Source organism: Cygnus atratus, chromosome 6 (genome assembly GCF_013377495.2).
Source record: "Cygnus atratus isolate AKBS03 ecotype Queensland, Australia chromosome 6, CAtr_DNAZoo_HiC_assembly, whole genome shotgun sequence".
In the NCBI taxonomy this organism is placed as follows: domain Eukaryota; kingdom Metazoa; phylum Chordata; class Aves; order Anseriformes; family Anatidae; genus Cygnus; species Cygnus atratus.
Genome location: NC_066367.1, coordinates 32408089 through 32432745, shown reverse-complemented (window position 1 = coordinate 32432745; position 24657 = coordinate 32408089). Strand labels below are relative to the sequence as shown.

General features: G+C 38.2%; 1 protein-coding gene across 1 annotated transcript in view; it reads left to right on the top strand.

The window, feature by feature from the left end:
- Positions 1-23908, top strand: part of ACTR3 (actin related protein 3) — a 29825-nt gene extending 5917 nt beyond the window's left edge. The window contains exons 2-12 of the mRNA XM_035556137.1: positions 9052-9107; positions 13069-13193; positions 13740-13850; positions 15319-15414; positions 16983-17090; positions 18732-18875; positions 19556-19729; positions 20270-20362; positions 20832-20957; positions 22584-22667; positions 23037-23908. Of these exons, the coding sequence (XP_035412030.1) occupies positions 9052-9107; positions 13069-13193; positions 13740-13850; positions 15319-15414; positions 16983-17090; positions 18732-18875; positions 19556-19729; positions 20270-20362; positions 20832-20957; positions 22584-22667; positions 23037-23132 (1213 nt within the window). The 3' untranslated portion in view covers positions 23133-23908. The remainder of the gene's footprint in view (positions 1-9051; positions 9108-13068; positions 13194-13739; positions 13851-15318; positions 15415-16982; positions 17091-18731; positions 18876-19555; positions 19730-20269; positions 20363-20831; positions 20958-22583; positions 22668-23036) is intronic.
- The last annotated feature ends 749 nt before the right edge of the window (positions 23909-24657 follow it).

The window sequence follows — 24657 nt, the reverse complement described above, 5'->3', positions numbered from 1 at the left end:
TTATTATTACCTGGTGTGAATGCTTTGCCCAGGAAGGATGTTGATTGCGTGTCTGTGATGCATGTTTGAGCATCTAAATTAGTTGAAAATACAGATTCAATGAATTCAGAAATGCTGTACTAGTTCCTGAGTAGCAATCCATCTTCCCTATTATTTCATAGGCACAAGACCAGCTGCAAAGTTTCTCGTTTAGTTCATGCAGTGTAAAAGTTTCAATGTTTCATCGTTGCTGACTTTCTTTGGAAAAAAATGCAAAAAGGCTTCAATTTCCAACAAAACTTCTTTTTAATTTTGGGCGTTCTTCATTTAAAGACTTTAAGGAGAAAATCATAAATCTAAAGGTAAAATAACCAAGGTCATAGTTGGTTCCCAATGAAATCCTGACCTCCTTCCTGCTTTGCTTAGAAAAAGGAATCTTTACAACTTCATTTTTTTAATCGTTGAACTAAAGTATACGTAGGTGTGCAGACCTAATAGATCCTTGGGTAGGTCCTTAAAAATACCAGTTTGAATGCAGACTTAGAAGTGCCCATATCAGGGTTATTTTAACCATCAAAATGAAGCATCTGTCCTTTCCAAGTGCTACTGCTGATGTCGCCTTAACTTTCTGCAAAGGAATGAGTTGCCAAGGAGGCTTATATCCAAGTTGAACAAGTTCATCGTTTCATCCACTGGCTTTCTGTAGGTGACAATGTCAGTCTTTTTTTTTCCCTCCCTCTTCTTTTTGACCTGAGCGTGACTTTGCATTTTTAAGCCTAGATGTGGAAAAAATAGGTAAATCTAGATATCGTTTTTCTCTGCATAATTCTCTTGTGGTCACTGCCAGTGTCCGCAGCTGTGCGCTGGATGTGTTATGTTGTGATCAGTCTGTAGAGAACAAGATGCAGGCAGGAGGCTGTCCGCTCTGTTTTGATGGTGCCCTGCTGTCAGTGAATGAATCCAAGTTGTAATAATTTAGTTGATGCAGTATCTCATCAATTTTTCAAAATCTGCTTTTCTGTCATGACTTGCCTTAGATTTCTCGTGCTGTTTATCGCCTGCAAGAACTCTCACAATATGACTTGCTAAATGAGATCTTCTTTTATTACACCAACATTCAGTGATAGATTTTCAGCCCCAGCTTAGTAGGGCACATTTTTCTACAAGCAACTCTTTCTAATTTGAAGTCATCTTTTAATAGAAGTGTGGTGTGACAAGGTAAGTATGTAAACTGGTAATTTTATACAAGCGTATCCTTTTCAGAAAGCGCTCATCCACCTGCTGAGAGGTGGCCAGTACTGGGCAGGTGGTAAGCGTGAGCTGCCAGCAGGGCTCCTGGTCTCCTCTCCATGGTTTGCCAGTCCTTCTGGGCTCATCTTGCCCTCTGCTGAGATATCACCGCTGCAGCTGGGGTGACAGCACGCAGCTGTCCGTTCAGGGCTGCAGCTCTCAGGTACAGCTGTAGTGCCAATAGCAAGCAGAAGTGATCTTCTCTCTTTTAATTTGGAGTAACTCTCTACGCTTAGCTAATGCATTGCGTTTGCTTGGGAAAAAAACATCAAGTTCACTCAGGTTTATGCAAGCTGTGGCTCCATCTGGATCACGGCTCGAAGGTTTTGCCAGTCCCATATCCATGAGCCTGCTGCTGTGGTGTGTTGGTCACCAGCATCCCCAGCGTGAGGTTTTGTTTGCTGGGAAATCGTGTCTTTGTTGATTAAATTGGTCCCCTTTTGTTTCGGCTGTCAAATATTAGGTATACTAATCTATTCTTTTCTTTCAGTACGTCTGCGTGGTGTTCAGCTTATTTTGGACAAAGGGTGTAGAAAGTTGCCAAGTTAATCTCCCTCTCATAAAAAGTAATTTACAGTGTAAGGAATCAGTCATGATGACTTCCGGACTTGGGGTATTGTTTCCTCTTACTTGGACATCCTACATGGAGGAGTCAGACTCTATAGCAAGTGCTCAGAGAGCAAATTAAATATAAATTAAAAAGAAATCTGTATAGGTTGGTATTGTGGGGGTGTGGTGTAACACAGAGGCACTGTTAAAATGCTTGTTAAAATGATTTAATATAAAAGTCTCGAAGGAAGCAGCGAGGAAAAAGAGAGCATTCTGCTTTTGCCAACACAAACTGCTTTCATTATGCAAAGATAATATCCAAGGCCATTTGCCTCTCTGACTTTGAGGAAAATGTATTCAAAGCAAAGCTAACTCCGTTCTGTGCTAAAGGACATGTCAGCATTAAATATCTGAAAGGGATTTTACAAATAGAAATAAAATTGACTAGGACTACAAGTTTAGATGTTATTAACATCGGAGTGCCTGACCTTGGATTTTGTTAGCCTTAGACATTTAAACAGGGGTGGCTTTCAGGTATGCTGCTCATGACTCACTCGTAACCTAAGGTCTCTCGCTAATAAATGCGCCTTATCTTCCTGGTGACTTCAGGAGGGGAGAACTTTTAGAGTCGAGCTCTCAGTGCTGTTGGGTTTTTTAATTTAAATTGAAGATGCAAGTAAACATAGAGCAATCTTGAATGTAGATTCTCTTCTGCTCTGCCCAAGCATTAGGAAAATTCTGCCCAAACGTTAGGAAAATAGGAGCTGTGCAATGTGGTAGCTTTGAGCTTCTTGAGCTTTTGTCTTCTCCCCAGGCCGCTGTTAATAAGATTCTCCAGGTGCCAGTTTTCAAATGCAGCTGACCTTATTGTGAGTATTCTGTAGTGCCTGCTGCTGCCTGCGCTCCTCTTACGCACCTGCAGGCTTCTGTCCATTTGCGGCCATGACTTGGCAGTTTTTATTGTGCTTTAAGCTAGATTTTACTGGTGAGCATTGCAATGGTATGTGTACTTTGAGTTGCAGGTGTAGCTGCTAAGAAAAAGCAGAGCTGTGTTTTTGTCGAAGATTCTTTATTCAGATACTTTAAAAGATGTAAACCTTTCTTAGGGTTTTTTTTCCTTTTCAGGAAACAGAAACGCTTCTAACAAACATTTATTTCAAGCTGCTTTTGACATTGCGCTTCTTTAATTTTTGACATTACCTTTCAAATTGCATACCACTTCAATCTGCTTCTGTTCTGTTTTACTGTGTCGGTTACAGCATATGGCAAAGAAGTATCAGTTGTCAAGGTGACTTTTTTCTTCAAGTGCCTTGATGCAATATTCCACCTGAGAAGTAAGGAAATGGCTTCAAATACTTGCTAATGCTGTTAATTCCAAGGCCAAGGTTGCAAACTGCCAAATCCATCTCTGGTGCCCAGGGGTCCCGTATGTACTTGAGAGTACTTTTACCATCACTTGATGCGTCTCCTTTATGTACTAACCAGGATCTAAGAGCATTTCTAATCCTGTGTGCTTTTTCCATTTGTAGAGCTAACTCTTTGGCTTTCAATGTTGAGTGCTTGAAACGTTTTTGATCAACGGGTGTTTTAAAAACTTTTCATCTAAGCAGCTGCTATTTAAAAAACAAAACAAAACAAACTAATGATGTGTGAAAGATGATCCGTATTAGCTAAAGATATAAAATAATATGAAGGGCATGACTCATTCCAAAGTCTTCTGTTATCTTGTGTTTTATCAAGGACATCTGAAAAGAGTTAGTAAACTAATTCATTAAAGGAAGCCCCATTTTCCTAATATAATCAGTTCCTTCAGGGGCTTCTGATGATCTGCTGCTGCTTAAGCAATTTACACCTGCTGGAGCATGGGACCTCTTTTTAAGGGGGCGGGATAGATTTCCTCTGTTTCACCATCAATTTCCCATTATTTCTCTTTATGGGAAATTTAAGAAGCAAATGTTCCCTAGGTGTTTTTTTTTCTCTCTCCAGTCTCATCTGTTTTTTTGAGAAGTCTGAATGAAGAAAAACAGCAAATAAAAATGTAACGGCTTGTTCAGGCTTTTCAGTCAGGTGAGGCTCCACATCTAAAAGCTATGGGTTTATCCATGTTGGAAAAGTTTTCCACTTCTTTTTAAGGCAGTTTTGTTATCAAAAGATATGAGACAGTAAAACCTCCATATCTGTCTTATAAATTATGTCAGTGCAGAATTCACCAGTTAAAACAGGAAAGGATATCATTCCCTTTGAAGTTTGTTACTTCTCTAGTTTTTTTTACTCTATTTTTTGAGGTTGTGCAGTCTCGCCGCTCAAGTGAAGTGGGACCCCTTGTGTTTTTCTCCAACAGCAGCTTATCTGGTGGCATGGACAGACTGTCTGTAAGGAGTTGGAGGCTGATGGGTGGGATCCCTTTCCTTTCTGGTTAAAAAAAAATTGCCGTTTTTGTCACTTGATGTATTTCATGCCCTTTGGAATATTTTAGCACATGCCTGCCTGTATGTCCCATAGAACTGGGTCACGTTCTCAGCTTTTCTGTAGTGCCTTCTTCAACCTGCTCATGTAATTACTCTTTTCCTAGAATGAGGGTAATTTTGCCAGAAGAGAATTTTGCTGTTGTGTGCACACCTGCAAGAAAGGATTTACGCACTTCGGGGACCTGAAGTGGCATCTGTGCTATCCTGCATACTTCAACAGGGGCCTGCTGTGAAACTATGAAATCACAACATAACCTTTTTTTTTTTTTTTATACATCTTGAGCCATTCATAATGATGCCACTTACTTAATAATGCTAATGTAAATGTGAAAATCAGTAATGCCTGGAACCTAATAAGTTGGAATATGAAAGGAAAGCACTGTTTTGTGCAGTTGTTTTATCTATTTTTCTGTAAAAATTAGTTACGCAGCGAAGTGTGTCAAGCTACGATGGAGGATATCTGCATAAACAAAGCTTATTTCAGCCAGCAGATTGGTGTGCAGATATTAAAATGCTCCTTGCTGGTGTTCAGGTAGCATGCATGGAGAGTTTACTTCTGTGGGGTCCTGGGAGAAGTTTGTTAGGTCGGATTTTAATTGAGAAAGTGCACTTGGGAGCACGCGATCGTTTTGACTCCCATTGGCAGTGTAACTTGCAAAATTCAGTTTCTTGCAGGAAGCAATGTGTGATGTCTTTGAGGTATCCATATCTCTACTGTCACAGAATAAAATACTTCAGCAGCCTTTGCAGCAGGGATCGGAACTCTACCCGTGCCTCCGCTCTGCTCGCGCTTGGCAAACTCCTTGTGTCTTTGCACAGCTCTGGCAGCGGAAGGTGTAGGGTTCAGCTTGTATGGGGCCACCCCATTTCTCATCTGTTTCTCGGTAGTTAAATGTGTTATCCGAGAAACAGCTGTCCCCCTATTCCTCAGGCTTCTGCTAAAATTGCAGTTGTGTTAGAATTTGGGTGTGTAATTTGGGTGAATATAAGCAGAATGGCACTCATTGTGGACAGAAGAGAAATGGAGGAAAGGCACGTGGTCAGGGTTTGTGGTTTGCAGATGGAGGTTTTTAATGACATGCTCATTAGAAGTTCTTGCTCTAAGTGCTGTTTCCTCTTAGCTCTAAAATCGTCTGCGTGACTGATATGCAAGTAACCTTCCAGTGAACTTACTGCTTTCATGTCCTAGCCTTAGAAACATCCATTCTAGGTGAGAGAGTACACAGAAGAAATCCCATTAGTGCAGTTGAGAGCTTTGTGAAGAGCCTTTCGGCTGTCCTTGCGGAAATCTCTCATGCGGAGTAGCGCAGAACTACTTCTTAATTTCAGGGTGTGAGTTTGAGGTGGGTGGGACCCGAGCGATGCTCCTGCTTTGATGGTTAAGGTGTAGATGAGTAGGGTCAAGTGAGAAGGAACTGCCAGTAGCTTCTGAATGTCCCCCCCAATGGCACGTTTGTGTTGTCACAGCATCTGCCCAGGCCAGCGGGTGCTGCGTGAGGCCCCGCCGGGCTTCTGGAGGAGTAGCAGGGAAGTCCCTGGGGAATGTCAGAGCAGCGTACGTGCACGTGGATGGGCTGTATGGGGGGGTGGTGTCTGTATGCGCACGTGTCCACATGGCTTTCTGGACTGGGGTTGGGTATTTTGTAGTTCATCTTCTAAAGGCAGCCTGAATGTCATTATCCGACATCTTTTAATCTTTTTTTCTCCTTTTTCCTTAAGCGAGCTAATAGGGCTGCAGAAACACGTCAGGTAGCTGAAGGTCATCTGCGGGATGGAGGCTGAGTGCAGGTTTCCACCTTTGGGGTCTTGTGAATCAGTTCTGTCTTGCAGCTTTCAATAGAAGTCCGTGCAGCTAATGTTTGTCCTTGTCTGTACCGCGCTTTGCTCTTTTACTGCCAAGTGCCTCAAATTCGGTGTGGGAAAGCTGAGTTCGTGTCTCGTCAAGTGATGTGTGCTTGCCTTTTCCACGGATGTCATTCCTGTCACCTCTCAGTGCGTGCAGCAAGCAAACGAAGCCATGGTTTACAGGGGAAGTGCGATCCAGCATTGGTGCTGCCTTGTGATATCTTAATGTCAGGAGGTTTTTCAGGAGTGCCAGAAGACACTGGATTGCTACCCTGAATAAGGCAGGGCGTGCCTCATTCCCCCGTGAATCATCCATTAGTCAGGCACGCTCTGCTCTGTGTGAATTGCTCTGTGGAAATCAGAGACTTGGAAAATCCAGCTTGCCCAAGGTATCGTTTTTTTCAGAAGATTTGAGCAATTTACTTCAAGTGGCTGGTAGAACAGAACTCACCAATCTGAACAGTACTCTTTGTAAAAGTCAGTCATTAAAAAAGCTTTTATTAGACTGTACGCTTGGAGAACTGCAGTTTTGCATTAACTTTTATAGTTTTAACTTAAACAGAGTGTGAAACTGGTTTCATTCAAGAGCGTCTTTTGCCTCTTGGCTAGGAAAAGGAAGTCCGCCACTCAGTCCCCTGCAGCCCCAGGCGCAGGCTGTGGGATGGTGCCAGGGGAAGCTGCAGGAGGTGAGGAGGGTGGGTTATTTCCCCGCCCCACAGCTGGGCATGCTGGTACTCCCCATGCGGAGCAGAGCCTGGCTGGGAAGCTTGGATATACTAGAAATACGAAGCATTGCATCGCAGACCACGTTGGAGAGCTGCTTTAAGGCTTTAATCTTCCGACACCAGAAGCCACGTGGGTTTTTCTTTGTCCTCTTTCAGAAACCTGAAAACTGGGCTTTTTTTCCATGAGTCAGGAGACTTTTCTCTGCTGAGTAGGCCATAGTATTTTTAGATATGCTGATTTTATGTCTGAATACAGTCTTTTTATTTAAAATACGTCTTTCATTTGGCTGGTTTTCTTCCTGTCCGCTGGATGCCTGCATACCGGGCAGTTTCCAACACCACAAGCAACTAAACAGCATGTTACCTGCAACAGTTTAACTTCTGTTTTCTTTCAAATGTGTCACTTAGAGAAAGCTAAGCTGGACTATTGCTTGAGAAGGCACTTCTGATCTAGTGGCTTATGTAGCTGTCAGGGTCCAAAGTTCCTCTGTAGGTTCGGCTTTAAAATCCTACGTGCCACAGCTTCTGATTTGCATGGGAAGGTGGAGAGAGTGAGTCAATATTTGCTGGGTTTATAATTAATTTTCATTTGGAACTGAAAGCTGTGTTCTGCATTAGCTGGTTATAGAGGCATCAACTTGTGGGATTCTTACTTGAGATTTCTTAGGAACTAGATATCTAAGGGAAAAAAGCAAAACTTTTCACATAACTTGAGTCTGCAGAATCTGAGTTGCCTGTCCTGAGTTACAGTATATAATGCTGGTCTCTGCGTGAAGTGTACATTTCTTTCTGGTGTTTAACTTCTTTTCTCTTCCGCTAAGTATTTTATTTAGCCTTTTTTCTTCAGTAAACATTGCAGCTGATCAATATGAAGTCAAGATTTCTGCACGGTTACCTCTGTTGCAGTGGGTTATAGACAGGATGGGCTTTATAGCTTTTAAAACACTCTTGCAAAGCATTTTTGGTTTTAGATGAGGTCCTGTGCTAAGCTCTTAGTTAAAGGGAAACTTATCTTCCTTTTCATTAGGATAACACTTCTGGCCCAGTGCTAACGTGCCCAGTTGATGTCAGCAGCAGGAGTTGTGTAGGTGGTGGTGAACACGTGAGCAGCCCGGGAGCCACTGTGTCATCAGCATCGCAGCAAAACACTCCTCTAGCCTGTTACTGTATGCGTTGCCTGGCATTTTGCTGTATTGTCGACACGGATTTATGGGTTATTAAAGTTAGCGCTGCCTCGTGGTGCCTAAGGTGTGCCAGGTTTGTATGGCACCGCTGAAAGTTGTGGCGTTGCTGCTGCAGGGCCTCCAGCTCCTGCTGCTGGTGCTAGGGCACTTGGGGCAGCTGTGGGGCTGCATGGAGAAAATGCAGTCTCTGTTAGATCTGTGTGTGTTAACCTGGGCTGTAGGCTGTAACCCAAAATGCAGTGTGTGTGTTGGTTCACACACATTAGGATTTGCCTGTGCTGTTCTTTCATAACGCTTCTCGCAGCAGCATAGATTTGCTGCTGTGGATTTCATTGACTTTTTTCCATGAACGCCTTGGTAACTTTGTCAGATTTCTTATTTCATCACGGTGAGTGATATCCGTAGCATGTTCTGGAAATCAGGTGGGCAAAGGTGTGTAGTTCTCTTCCTCTTGTTCTCCTTAGTCTTATTAAACACCTTAAGAATATTTTCCATTCATTAACTTTTGTTAAACCACTGTCACTGGTAGCACCTATGGCAGGAGTGGCAGGAGAGGCTTGCGGTTGTCAGTCCTGCCTCAAGTCTGGCTGGCAGCCCATGGCCAAGGGAATTTTTTCCTCTGTGGTTAGCAGTTGCAAAAATGCTTCCACCACTAACATTTATTATGGAAAATACACTATAGGATTCCTGCTGATTGCTGAGCGGGGAAGAACAACTGCCGCAACTCTGAATTTTACTCCTAAATATTGATAAACTGAATTACTTAGTGCTTGGTAGTGCCATTTCACTTGAGTGTAAATGAGCAACAATACTTCCTTTGTAGTAGGAGGCATTGGTTCATCTCTTTTAAAAGGGCTTTGTATTTTTTAACGAACACACCTCTCCTCCCACATCAAAAAAGACTAATTTTCCCCTTTTTAAAAAAAAAAAAATCTTTAATACATCTTTAATATTTATTACAAGAAATACTATAACCTAAGCTTTTTTTTTTTTTTTTTTTTGCTTTAATAGGTATACGAAGCTCGGATATGCCGGTAACACTGAACCACAGTTCATTATTCCCTCATGTAAGTATTTGTTAGATGTGAGAGTTGCTATGATCCATTGAAGTTCTGGGCATGTGCTATGTAAAAGGGCAGTTAAAACCAAGCAAATAGAAAAGACACGTGCCTGATGACAGAGTGGTTGCATGACTTTTTTTGCTCTGGATGCTCAGTTCAGAAAGATAAATTCATTAAAATAGCATACTACGATGGCTTCAATTTCCAAGAAATTAACTTCAAATATTAAATAATAGCATGGCTATATTTGCTTTTCAGGAGGTTCTTCTTCTGTTAGTTAATAGATTAGATAAAACTTCAGGTGATTGTAAATAGAAAAAAAATAATGAAAAGCCAATAAATATTACCCTTCCCAGGTATTTTTCGGTATTACAGCTTGTGCTACTTATTTTACTTGCAAAACATTAAATTAAGAAATACATGCTTTCAAATGTAAAACTGCTTACTTATTCACTCCTTGCCTTCTGAAATGTTTCTGCCGCATGAAGGGATGTGGCTTTTGTCTGGAGAGTGGAGCTCAGTCAGCTTCCCTTCAAAATACTTCACCTTCTGCACCACTTGGTGTTTTGTCAGTGTTCATGTGCACAGGGGCCAAAGTAATCAAGTATCGCATCCTGGTAGAAAGGAGTAATTAGTACACCCAATTTTCCTTGTAAATACAACAGGAAAAGAGCTGGAAGTAACAATGCTTAGTCGCTGTAGAAAAGAACTTCTGGTAGTTCAGGCTCTGTTTTTTTGTTGTTTGTTTGTTTTTTCGGGGTACAAAATGTGCGTCAGAAAGCCATTTTCATGGGAAGCTAGCATTAAATCGCTTAATGCGTTCTCCTGTTTTTATACATGAGAGAATCCTTGCAATCTCTTCTAGATTGACTTCTAATAGGTACTTCTCAATTCATTTGTTTTTCCAAATATCATGTGGTTAACTCTGGCATATAAAATATAACTTTAATTTAATCTTTCACATGCAAACTTTATCTTAACATTAGATTTACTGATCTATATGAAAAAAACTCACATTGCTCTTTCTGCTTCCTAGCCAAGTTTAATTTTAAAAATAGACAAATTATTAATTTCATATAATCAGGGTTTGCATACTTTTTTCTGCATATTCAGACTTGGTTTATTTCAGTTGAAAATTACTTTCTTGTTACAAAAGCAAAGAGGTATTCTGACACTTGAAACGAAGTCAGCTGTCAGATCATTCAGCAGAGAAATTTATACAACAGGGATGTTTTTAAAATAGAAGAGAAGAGGAATATGAGATTTCTTGATAGCTTTTTATATAGGATGTATTTTAAAAAAAAGGCACTTGAGTCTAAATTCTCCTACAGCTGAAACTGAAAACAGATTATGGTAGCAGTTAGTTTCAAAGTAAAATCTTACTAAAAAAAACCTGTGGGTCTTTTCAAGGTACTTTGGTATCTTTATTTATTCATAATATTCACAGTTAAGAAATATTTTGGTTTCTACTTTTGATTTCCAGGAATTGTTGTTGCATTTTATCAATTCGAAGTTTCTTAAAAAAAAAAAAAAAAAAAAAAAGCTTGCTGAGGAACAGGTTGGAGCAGCATTCCTTCTCCCTTGTTCACTTTCTGCTTATCTTACTCACTCCTAGGATTAACAAATTTTTATTTCTCACTCTTTTATATTGTTGTCTTGGCTTAATTCTGGCTTCTGCTTACATAGAGATGACAAATGCTTGTGTGAAAAGTGAAATGAAATTATGTTGGGTTAATTCTTTGAAGAGACTTGTTTGCTGTTCTCATCCCTGTCTGCTTTTAAAATACAGCTGATCATTGCTTGATTTTTTTTCACTCACTCAATCCTGTTTTCGTACTGTGTATTAAGATAGGAGTCAATTTATTTCTGTAACCCAGGAGTTCTCCAGATTTGTTTCAAAATATCTATGATAATTTACATATTAGATGACCTTTTACTTGCATTTAAAAGAAAAAAAAAAAAGGCCATGGGAGTGGTTAAGCAGAAAAATTGATTTTTTTTTTTTCCTAAAAGCTCTTATTCTTGTGCCAAGCAAACCAAAGCCAAAGCCCTGTGATACTGCTGGAGCGCTGCCCATCTTCAGCGCCGTGGTAGCCGAGCTCTGGTTTTAGCAAGATGAATGTTCCCGTTTGTGTGTTTGGGCTGCAGTTCTTGATTCTGCTTGTTTCCTTTTCCCCGTTTCTGACACCGACCGCCAGCAGTGTGTGGAGAGCTCTCGTCTCGCTGGCGGCTTGTAGCAGGGTTCAGCCACTTGGACTCGAAAGCTTCTGACTGCTGTGGCAAGTGCTGGCGTCTCACTTGAAACGTTGTGCTGATAACACGCATCTGGACAGCAAAACTTCCCCAAAGTCTGCAAGCTGTGTTGCTGACCTGAAAAGTATTTGGCAAGATGCTTCTGTTCACTTGCAGCAAGCGCTGGCCTTGCAACATCTCCTTCCGCCCAACTTCAGCTTCTGCTTCTTACCTACCTCTCTGCTTTTTGGCTTCCAGCCTTTTGCTTCCTCTCCCCTCCCGTAAGCCGCTACAGAAGTTGTGGTATGATTCGGTTTTCCTCTTGAAGAGCTCAAAATATCTTCTGCCTTACTCTGTTCAGTCTTTCACAACACTTCTTAGTTTCTGTGGCTGCGCAGCTCTTCTGTTGCTGTTTGTGGGAAGAGAAGGGAGAAGGATGGGGCCACTGCTGAGCTGGCGGCGCTTTAGCCTAGCGTGCTGTACCTTTCCCAGCCCTGAGGCTGTGCAGCCCCTTACCCTGCGGCCTTGAGGCTGCAGCAGCTATTTTCATGACATTTCTCTTGGTTCTGAGCAAACAGCACTTCCTGGCTGAAGGTGAGGATTAGCGAAATAATTCTGTATTTGAGCAAGTGTTTGGTTCACAGCCTTTGAATAACAGAGCTTGGTATTAATACTTAGGTTATTTTCTATGAATTTTTTCACTTGTGTAAAGGCTAGTGTTTAAAGGCAGTCAGGAAGACTTGAAAAAATACAAAAGTTTTTTTGCTGGCACTGTAACCCTGGTAGCCTGGGGGCTGATGCAAAAGAGGAGGGGAGGGAACATCTGTGTTCCTGTGATATCTCATCACTGATCCATCTTTCCTGGATCCTGTGTTTAGCCTTAGCCAGTATTTCTCTAATTTTTTTCTTTATTTATGATGAGTAATTATCCTGGAAGGAATAAATTACCAAGATAAAAGCTCTTAACTTCTGCCAATTATTCCTTGAAGCAAGGGAGAGATTTATAGTCTTAAGTGAAACTCTCCATCCTGTTCTTAATGATAAGATAGGAGTAGGATTAAAAGGAAGAAATTAAAGGCTTCGAAAATCTGTTTTAAAGTGTCTGAAGATGCATGATACAGCCATATAAATTCCTATTCTTTTCTTTTCAAAATATTTCTTTTATTTCCTTCCAACTTTTTTTCCTGTCTTATGTCCTGTCCTTCCTTTTTGTGCATTTCTGCATTTGTGTTTTTAAGTTGCTTTTCAGTTCCTTTTGTGTGTACTGTATCTCATTTTCATAATATGTCCAGAAATCAAATTGGAGCAAGTGAAATGGGATATTGATTTATATAATAGTAATGTGTCTTCTGTCTTGCTCTTTGCACAACTCCTACCACTGCATTCCTTTCTTTTGGGTGTTAACAGCTGACTGTGGAGAAAACTAGCCCACTTGTTGAATAAAATGAGATCTTTAGGGTTACCCTGACTGATTCTTTTTGTATTTTATCTCCCTGATTGCATGTTGAGTGTCCAACAATTAAATCTGATTTAGATCTGTATTGTGTTACTGTATAAAACCTAGTTCTGTCTGTCACAGGAATTCAAATTATTTGTTTTATTTTTCTGTGTTTATGCCTGAACTGAAGGATGAATGCAATTGGTGTTTTCCTATTTCTGAATGTCGAGTTTCCTCTTGTTTCTTTCAAAGTGTGGGATGTATAATCTACAGCATTGTTTATGTTCTTTGTTAAAGGTATTGCTATCAAAGAATCAGCAAAAGTGGTGGATCAAGCACAGAGGAGGGTCTTGAAAGGTGTTGATGATTTAGACTTCTTTATCGGGGATGAAGCAATAGAAAAACCAACTTATGCAACCAAGGTATTAGAGACATTTAAACTAATTTTCTAATGTTCTTTAGAAGAAAATCATGTACACGGTAAATAGCTTATGAATGTTTCTTGGATGGCTAATCTTATTTTCTTATTAACTATTTTAATGGAAGATAAGGTTTGGTATTATATCAGTTTTGCAGATCTTCGGGAGATTTTGGGAATTTTGGAAAAAAATAAAATGAAGTGAATACATGTTTATTTTGAAGTGAAGGGGAGCTGGGAGAGTGGTAAGGGGAGACAGGACATTCTTTCTGGTTCCTTGGTATCTTCTATAAGCCACATCAGAGTCAGGATGCTGGCCTGTGGGAACCTCTGTACCATCCTAGTACCGTCGTTCTCTGCTAATAAGAAATGCTTAATATGTTGTATTTACTGTTCAAGGTCAGAATTTCGAATAGGTGTCAGGTTGGGACAAGGAAAACCTTATGCAGGGTTTTCAGATGTAGATCATGTGCTTCTAACACAGTTGAAAACAGATTATTATTATTATTATTATTATTATTATTTAAATTTTGGTATTATTCTATAACAGTGGCCCATCCGCCATGGTATAGTTGAAGACTGGGACCTGATGGAGAGGTTTATGGAGCAAGTAATCTTTAAGTACCTAAGGGCAGAACCTGAGGATCATTATTTTCTTTTGGTAAGTAAAACTATGAAGTAGTATACAACTAATAATAATTCTATGCTGATTCATGGAATAATTCTTAAATATGAATATGCTTACCTTGAAAACTAAAGTGAATACAATTTCTGTGACACTTTCCTGGCTTGGTTTATCACATCCAAGTTCTTTAATTTTCTAAAGATGTTAAAAGCCATTGTCTGAAGTACATTTTTTCCCTTCTTAATTCTACCCAACACACCTCTGCCTCCTCCCTCTTTTATTACTTATCCACCAAGTTCAATAATGATGTTTAAATTTGAGGCAAAAAAGTACCTGTGTGTTTCGACTTGGTGAAATTACAAGTTTTGTTTTTACAGAAATGTCATCTGTATGGTGTGTCTAGAGTAAAATTTCGTCTCCTTTCTTTGTGGAATTCAGAAGGATTGATTGTCACATTTGGGTGTATCAAATTTGAATTGGGATCAAATATTATTCTGAAGACTCTGCTATTCCTTAGCATTTCCTTTAAAGCCATCAAAATGAAGCAATATGTTTGCGTGGATTTTATAGAGCAATTGGGAATGGCTGTGTTGGCCATCCTTGTTAAAGGACATCTAATACAACTGTGTCCTTGAAGCAGGTGTTGCTGGTTGCTTAGGACTGTCCAGCCAAACTTTGACTATCTCCAAGGGTTGCGGTGCCAATTGGGCACCTCTTCCACTATTTTACCAACCCTCATGCTACTCTTTTTTTTCCTCTGAATAAATAATTAGGCTTTCCGGTGTTGCTGTTGGTCTCTATGACATCTTGTATCACATTCATTAAGTCAAACTCCTTGGTGTCTTTACCCTTACATGGTTAATGTAATAAAAGATAGATACTTCTTCTGAAACACCCTGTGCCACTATTCAAAATGCTCTCTTAGAGGAGAGACTTAATTGTATGCATAGTACTTTTATGAAGCTTACAGTATGCTTTCATAGCAGTTTACACTGTTGCTAGTTCCTCTGTTAAGTGTGTTTCTACAGCTGATCGTATAAACTCTTCTTCTATAATGATTGCTTCTTGAAGAAAAATTTGTTCAACGAATTGTTTTGTCTTAATTGCTGTACTTCATGTGGTAAAATGTAGCTATTGACATGTTTAGGTTGATAGTCCTTTCTTTTTGAAAGAGAAGTTAAAATGAGCCAACCAAGCCACAGAAGGGACTATTGATGTGAATGCTTAAACGGTAATTAGCCTAATGTTTGTATCTCACATAGGTTTTATCTGTTTTCACTCAGATCGTACTTTTGCAGTGTGATTTGCAAAAATTCTATTATTGTCAAGGGAGTTTCTAGGTTTTCTTCATTACACCATTGGCATTTAATAGGACCATTTGCACATTACTATTTTTACATGGTATTGTTGTTGAATGGCTCATCTCTCAAAATTTAGTTACAGGTGATTTTTGAAAGAAGTGTTTGATTTCAAAGTAAGTAAAATTTTCTTTTTTGTCCCACAGACTGAGCCTCCATTAAATACTCCAGAAAATAGAGAATATACTGCTGAAATCATGTTTGAATCTTTCAATGTTCCAGGGCTATATATTGCTGTTCAGGTAAGAGCAGGGCTATTGAACGTTAGGGCTACAGTTCTCTAATTCACTGAGAAAATTGTATGAGTGATGCTTGGAATACTTCTAGTGTAGTCTAGGTCACCAGTTCCACCGCTAGATGTCTGTCTAGATATGTTCCTCCTGCCTGGGTATAGAAGGGCTCTAGACAGTATAAAATCTTGCTGCATCATAAACGAAAATCATGATAATTATGGTAGTGGGCCAGGAACTATATCCCTCTTAATATGAGGTAGCAAAAAGGATGTTTATTTGAACGTGCTTAGAAAGCATCAGAAGGCAAAAACTCATTTATGCAGCCTTTTTTGTTTGTAAACTCTTGGGTACACATGTTATTAAATCAGCTTCTATGCCATAAATGACCACAAGCTTCTTTTCATTAGCAACTTTTAAGAGGATATTTCTGTCAATAGGGGAGAAAAATACTGAAGCAGACTAATGAAACTTTTTTTGTAAGCAGGATTTAAGACAAAGGTTTTTCTTGTTTACATGTAGGTAGACTAAAGTATTTTAGCGTAAGGAGACACTTAATTTTGTTCAACTGGACTTCAGTAAGAGCATTACATACTTCTTGATGACTTCTGTTCATAACTTCTGAAATAGCACAGAATCACATTTCCACTGGAAATTTGTAACTTGGAGATAAGGTGAAAGTACTACTTAATAAAATAAAACATTTAAAAATACCTAGAATGCTGATTAGCAGGAGCTCACTAAAAGATGCCCTCAATTCTTCAAGTTTTTATTTGGTTCTTCCCTCTGCAAACTCAGACCCATCGTTCTTTCCTGATTCCTTCAGGGAAGGATCTCTGATTACTTTGCAAGATGGCTTGTGAATTTGTTTTTTCCCCATTCTGTTTACCAAGCTATAATACTAAAGTAGCTGCAAGAAATACCGCACTTTTGACAATGTCCTTTTTTGCCTCCTGTTTTGTGGACAAATACTATTTCATCTTCAGTATGGAATTTTTAACCCCAGTTCCTTCATAAAACTTTGTGTTGGATCTTCTGTAATATGTTGCTCTCAAATTATCGTATTCAGCTTGCAATTCAGTTTTATTTCTACTGTTGAGAGAATGCTTAGACGCCAAAGAAGATTTGGATTGGGTAAAAATTGCAGTAGTTGTATGCTCATCTAATGGAAATAATGGATTTTATGGCCCTGTCACGTTGTGATGCTCTCCTTAGCCTGTAAAACTGGTGCTTGTCTGTAGAAGTAGACTGAATGCTAGTAAGCTCCAATGGTCTTATTCATCTTTGCTTACAGCACAGGAAATCTTCCTTTCTGTTGCCAGTACGTTTGTATAATAAATGGAATGTATTGTGCATGGTACTGTTTTCTTCTTACACTCAGATTTTCTTGCTTTCCTAGTTAAGGAAATTGTATGTTATTTTCTGTGTATACAACTTTAAAAATCCAGATTTTGCAATTATATTTGAACTTAGTTGTCTGTAAAGCGATGTCAGGTCAGGTATTGCTGGAAGCAGTAGTGGAAGGTGGGATTTGCAATGCATTTAGTAAGATGAATCTTTCATGTGTATTCTTTTACAAGGCTGTCCTTGCCTTAGCTGCATCTTGGACGTCAAGACAAGTAGGAGAACGGACGCTGACCGGCACAGTCATAGACAGTGGCGATGGTGTCACTCATGTCATTCCTGTGGTAAGTGTACATCAAAGCTATAGAAACAACTTAACTGGAGAACAGTTTGTCCTGCAGCTTCTCTGAAGTCTTCATTCATGCAGACCGAAGTATAGCTAGGATTCTTCAAAAATGTCAGATAATTGCCAGGGTGGTCGGTGTGGGGCTTTTTTGTTTATTTGGTAGTGCAGAAACTTTTGGAAGAACTTTTCTGCACCCTGAGTTTGTCAGGACATATTGGCTTTCAGTGATTTCTCCTAAATGAAGATTTGCAAGGTCGTGCTAAGCGATCAGTGAAATTTTACTGCGTTATCGTATTTCCGGTTTGTCTTGCTAGAAAATGATGCAAAATATTTAAAGGCAGATGTAGCATTGTTTACAGTTTTTTTCTCAATCTGTGCTTAATGTTTAGTAGTATACTAGTGCGTCAGTGATACAAGCAAAAACAGAAGTTCCAACCTGACTAAAAATCTAAGGTTAGTTGATGTTGAATATCTGTTCCCTTATATTGTTTTTAAAAGCAAAAACTGGTATGATCATATATTTTATTAAATAGTTAACACTTAAAATTACAGTTTCTTAACTGTCAAATTGCTGTTCTCACAGTGGGCATGTATCTAGTTTTACAAAACTGCATACTTAAAATTGGAGCATTCAATAACGTTCTTTATTTCAAATGGCAGCTAACATGCCTCTGCCCCTCTTTCACTGAGGAGATAAATGTATGTCTAGGCATCATAAACATTTTTTTAAAAAAGAATTTAGATTACAATTTTTACAGACTAAAATCTATATAAAGCTTTATCCTGCCACACTAACCTCAGGTGTTATTTTATTGGTTATGCCAGACAGTAGCATTGGTTGTGAGCAAAACCATGCTGTATTGTAGAATTTTCTTATTAACCAGTGGTGGAATATAGCGGCAATTATTTGTTCAGACTGTTCAGCTGAGATGGCATATTTTTAATAAGGCTTGACAAAACAGTTGGGATTTCAAACCTTGTTTAGCTAAGCTATTTTTAAGTGAACTTAGTAGTGCAAATTGCTGTTTAAAACAGTTTCATGTCTTGTTTTTTTTATTTTTTAACATTTTTGGTTTCTGCATTTAGAACAGATATTTTAAATGCCCCGATACTGTCCCCCAGTATGAGTATGACTTGTAAGGGTAGACTGATGGATGAGCGTGTGCCAACCTTACTTTCTAAGCCATCTCAGTTAATGTGCTGAAATGATCCATTTTCTCTCTGCTTTCAGAAAATTTATTTTGTTTCTTGTGGATTGTAACATGGCTGTGACTGTAGAGTTAAATCATTTATTCTAAAATGTTGTACAGTACAAGGTACCTTTTAATCTTTTTGGTAAGAGTAACCTCGTTTTAAAGAAAGAATGGAGGCCAAGGAATAGTGAGTATAGCTACTGTTTGCCTTACATGCTAGTGGCCTTTCTGTTCCTCCTAACCTTGTAATAATTGGGAATCAAACACAAAGCAAAACACTGTAAAATCAGGCAACTGAAGAAGTGCACTTCCGCTAATTAAGAGCTGGTCTTAAAATGCTTCAGTTTTGCAATCACAGGTAGTGAATTGGTGTTTAGACTCTTTCTTCCTCCATTTTAAGCTTTGTTGAATTCTTGTCAATGTCTTTCTTTCATTTTTATTTATAGGCTGAAGGATACGTGATTGGCAGCTGTATCAAACACATTCCAATTGCAGGGCGAGATATAACATACTTCATTCAGCAGCTGCTGCGAGAACGAGAAGTAGGAATTCCTCCTGAACAATCCTTGGAAACAGCTAAAGCAGTGAAGGTAATTTGAACATTGTAAATGTTCAGGTTGTTAGAGAGTAGAGTTTGATACCCATTTTTAAAAATAAATTCTCTCAATCGTTGCCTTCCAAGTAACTGTTGCTCTGTTTCTAAATATTAAAATGTCTAAACATTAAATATATTGCGTTTAAGATGTATTGTTGGGTTGTACGCACTGTGGCCTAGAATTTCAATCTTCACTTGTCCCTCCCCTTTATTATTGTGATACTTAGTAGAAAATGTTCTTGGTGGGATGTGTAATGTATAGAGCTGTAATCACTCTTTCATTCTTTCTGAATGTTGATATGTTTTTTTACAGTACAAAGCTATTTTGAAAGACACTCAGCTTAAAGTATGCTTTAACATTGTTTCTATGGCAATTCTTCAGTATAATTTAGACCTCATTTCTCATTGTGATAGAAGTTTAGAGGAAAAAATAGAAGAAAAGTGATTTAACCCAGCAAGATGTGCTGCTTTCAGTGCTGCACAGAAATGATTTCTAGTAGCAGAGCCATTACTATATGCAGTAAATGTCAGTTCAGCTGTTTTTGAGGAAGATTATTTGCCAATTTCAAAGTCCTTATTCTTAAAGGTTCAAATCACTACACCTTTAAAAAGTTAATACCATGTTTTCTGCTCTACTTAAAAAGAAACTTATAACTGGATATATTTAATTTTCAGGAACGTTTTAGTTATGTTTGCCCTGACTTAGTAAAAGAGTTTAACAAGTATGACACAGATGGTACAAAGTGGATTAAACAATATACTGGAATTAATGCTATCTCAAAGAAAGAATTTACCATAGATGTTGGTTATGAGAGATTCCTGGGGCCAGAGATTTTCTTCCATCCTGAGGTAAGTTGAATTGTCTTCACCTTTTGTTTTAGGTGCGTTTTTAGATGGTATCCTACAAATAGTATTTGTAAATTGTTGAAGTGGTAATTCCAACTAAATTTGTGTTGGTAAATAGATACTAGTTATTGTAAGTTCTTTTTCCAGTGTAGGGAAAAATTAACTGGGAATAAATCTTTGTTTTTGTTTTCCTTGAATTCCTCTGTGTTCTCCTGTGAAACCTTTTGTGTCATGTTAGGGTGTTTTGCTTCAGTGCTTAGCATCTGAGAAGGGCATGTATTCTTTGACCCGTTGTGGTTAACAAAAGCTGTATAGGAGAATAGCTAGCAAAATAGATAGTTTAGGTTTATTGTTCTTTCAAAACTTTTCTAAATGGCAGTAAATATAGCTAATGAATATATTCCAGTTAGCTTTTTCACTTTCACTGTATCCCTAGTATAATGGGATGGTTCTTTCTTTTCTCCTCTTTATTTTTAGCCCCTTTTTCTTTGCAGTATATGGTCCTGCATGTTGACTTACTGGTTTTTTTTTTTTTGCTTGTAGTTTGCTAATCCTGACTTTACACAACCAATCTCAGAAGTAGTAGATGAAGTTATTCAGAATTGTCCCATTGATGTTAGACGTCCTCTCTATAAGGTATGAAGCTAAAATGTTTTTTAATACTTGTTTTAGAAGGATTGTGGTTTATATTGAAATATGTACTGGAAACTCAGTTTAAAAAAAAAAAAACAACAAAAAAACAGCAATTTCAAAAGCAGAAACTTTTTCTGGAAGCGAGTCCAACACGCAGAAGGCTTTATATTTACTTTTTTCAGAATGGGATATTTCATTACTCAAGTTATATGCAAAGGAAAGAAAAAAGGGAAGTGCAAATCTAAGTGAAAGAAGTGAGACACGCTAAGATATAAATGGATTTTAAAGCATAGTCAATTTTAATGTCACAGCCTCTTTGAATTCATATTCTGTCATGTTTAAGTGTTAACAGGTATGCTTTCACCCTGTTTTAAGTTAACTGTGTTAAAAAATAGAAAAAAATGGAGTAGATAAAGGTGGAGACCTACAGTTAATTTTTTAATTACTCTATTTTTTTTATTTCCTTAAACAGAATATTGTCCTCTCTGGAGGTTCAACCATGTTCAGGGACTTTGGTCGCCGTTTGCAGCGAGACTTGAAGAGGACAGTTGATGCAAGACTGAAACTTAGTGAAGAACTTAGTGGTGGCAGACTGAAGGTTAGTTGTTGTTGCCAATGCATTTAACTAGCATCATCTTATCCCTTGTTACCTGGAAAACGCAAAAATAACATACTGAAATGACAGTCTTGTTTGAAATTTCCTCATCTTCATTTAAGGTTCTCCTACAGGCTTTTCAGAGATTGATATATTGTAGAGAGTTACAGACAGTTACTGGAGGCCATTTGTATAACACTGTAGGAAGCTACAGTACTGTTTCTACAGGTATGAACTTGTGCTGCCCATCCACTGTTACCGATATGAATCGGTCTCACCTAATAAAAGGATGGGACTTAAACCTGTTATGTAAAAACAGTTGACCACTCTTCAATTTGTTTTCTGTGCGTAGTGGTTACTGATTAGATGCAAATAATTGTCTTCAGTGGTTTGTATTTCATAAAGACACTGAATGGTGTGGTGCAGGCTCAGTGCAAAGCCATTAGTAGCAGTGGTAGCAAATGGACTAGAGCATTTGCCCTGTGAAGAAAAGCTAAGAACTGGCTTATTTGGAGAAGTCAAATCCTTGTGGGGTCCTAACAGCAGCCCCCTTGGTTTCTGTGGGGACGTTATCTAGGTGGAACCAGGCCCTTGATAGTGCTGCATGGTGACCACGTGAAGGACAGCAGCGTCTGAGCTTGGATGTAAGAAAAATCTCCATGGGGATGATCGGGTATTGGAACAAGCTGAGCAGAGAGGTTGTGCAGTCATCATCCTTTCAAGATTTGGTTGGATAAAATTCTGAATAATTTCCTCAGACCTCCAGGAGATTGAACTAGAGGCATTGAGTTCTGTTCCCATCTAAATTATCCTATGGTACTGTGAAATGACTTCATTTGCACCGAACTGCACGATTCTTGATTTACCTGCATTCTACTTTGACCTCTGATCTAATTTTTGCATTTTTTTTGTTGACTCTGAATACGTAAGACATTAGCAGATTAATTCTCACCTTAAAAGAAAAAAAATTAAATTATTTCTCACTTATTTTTAAGTAGTAATGTAGCTAGACAAGCTCAAACAATACTTAAAAAAAAGTGCATCTTCATATGTCATGGAGGCAACTCTGAAGTATGTTGTAAAGAGTTCCTTAGCTCAAGTAACTTAACTTATTTTCAGTTCTCTGTGAGATACACTTTTACGTTATAGGTTAGAAAAGCAGAGCTGTGTATTGATCATAGCTAAATTTTGATTGATCTGCAACTAATGCTTTGTTAAAATAATTACATGAAATTTAAAAATTAAGTTTCTGAAGCCTTTTTTGGAAAGGGGTAAGTAGTACGGATCTATTCTTGCAATTGCATAGCTATTCCCTGAAGGAAATTATTCAGAAAATTGAAGGTGGGCAATCTGAGAGGAACGAGGGTAGTGGAGCTGTTGAGAAAAGTGGCATGAATGCAAATATCTTTAAATATCTGAAAAGTAGATAGCTCTTGCTAATAAATTACCACTTATTTGTTAGTCTGGGTTGTACAAATGAAAATCTGATAGTATAATTGTGTGTTTACATATCAAGCATTTAAGAAAAACTAATCTGTGATTAGTAAGCTTGGAATATAGTCCTTTAAATGATTTTTTTAATTAACAGAAGCAAACTTTAATATATTCTTTTTTATTATTATTTTATAGCCTAAGCCAATTGATGTACAAGTCATTACACACCATATGCAAAGATACGCTGTTTGGTTTGGAGGATCAATGCTGGCTTCCACAGTAAGTTAGCTATAAAGCTAAACAGTGTTTTAGGCCTGGGTATGTTTTTGGATTTCTCATCGCCCCTTTAGTTCATATCAAATGCAGTTGGGGGATTTCTGATAGCTTTTGGGTAAGAAACGCTACTCTCTCCCTCAAAGCTTTTGTATTAGATTTGGAAAATCTAAAAGAGCAAATGAAAGCTGAATTACTTTATTTTAAATAGTACATTTTGGTTTGGTGGTAGAACATGTTGTTTGCCACTGGTGTTTCACTGTGTGACAAATAGTGTTTCTTTTAGGTCTTCCAAATCATCTGTATGTGCTTTTTCCCATTTGCTATGTAAATTGCAGTATTGTTGACTATTTCTTTTTATCTTCCTCTTTACAGCCTGAATTCTACCAAGTATGCCATACCAAAAAAGATTATGAAGAAATTGGTCCTAGCATCTGTCGTCACAACCCAGTGTTTGGAGTCATGTCTTAAAGCTGACCTTGCAGGGGTCAGGGATAGGGAGGTGGGGAGGAGTTTTTCTGATCACTCGTTTGTCTGATGGCTGGTATTAAGATAACAAACATGCCTTGACAATAAGAAAAAGACCAAACACAATTAAACAGGATTACTTTAAGTGTCTGAACATGCGGATGTAGTGGAAAGCCAAAATGATCACGTTTTTTCTTTAGATTATTTGAACTTGTGCGTAACAAACAAAGTGGGTTTTAGTTCTTTCTGTGCCCTGATATTTTGTATATTAAAGAATTATCCAAGATTTGATGGGATTTGACGGTGTGTAGATAGTCAGCTCTCTAATGCTTCAGTTGTACCCTTTAATGGGTACAACGCAGGAGCTTGTTTATATTTCTTACTTTTTTTATACTTTGAGGAAAAATATTAAAGAAACTGTAATATTTGAGAGAAAAATTACCAGTGATCATCTTTAAAGTAAGTTAAAGAGAAGTCATGGAGACTCATGCAACTAATTCTTGAAAATCATGACCAGTCTAAATCCTGTTCCACACGATGCGAGTGCTTTTGGAACTAAGAAGCTAGTATCTTGGATTAACTGATGCCTGCTAGTGCTTTCTGATTACTCGGTGCATTTTCATTCTATCTCTTGCTTTAAAAAAAAAAAAGACAAGACTGTTGGACCAGTATTGCAGTTCTGTAGTGTCATTTCTAATTAAAACCAAATAATCAGGTTATCAAAATTGGTGTATTTAAAGCCTAACACCATTCCAATAAAGGCACAAAATTTCTTTTTATGTTTGTGTCAGACTTGTTCATATCATTACATGGGAAGTTGTGAGCATGGGTTCCTATTCCTACATATCCGCTGTTGTTCTCTAATGAGTAAGATTGGCTTGTAAGATAGAGATCATTATGTGCATTGTATAAGCTGAAGTGTGAGCTTCTTAGAACTACAGTTTATATGTTCATCTAGATAGCACTTATCTATATAAACCTAACATCATCTGCGCTTGTTAGGTTTGTTCATCTACTTCATTCTGTAACTGTTTTTTTCCCATTTTCTTTCAAGTGGTGGCATACAGGAGACAGCTCTGCGTTTTAAATCTCTGGTTTTTCTGCAAGAAAATACCATGTAGATAAAAAGTGAAGTGAAAACGATCTCTTTCTCATTCTTTCTAGGAAGAAAGCTTCATACTTGCAATTTCTATTAATGTTTGATGATGGAAAACTCAGATTTAGACACTTCTGAACTCACAAATGTAGTTAAGACTGTTTACGTAGAAGACCACAAGAGGGAGATCTCTAGGTTTCTTCTACAAAATTCAATATTCCTCAAGTTGTCTTTTTAGAGAGAAGCTCTTCAATTGCCAGAGCTTTCAGTTACTTCAGAGCATGATAAACGAGACTCCAAAACAAAGCTATATATGGAAAGCTGGAAAGCTATTTTTACAGTAAACAGTACAAAACTTGGATGTGCTGGAATTGAATAGAACCTTGGTGCAAACAAACAAAAAAAGTTAAATAATTGTATTACAAAACTATT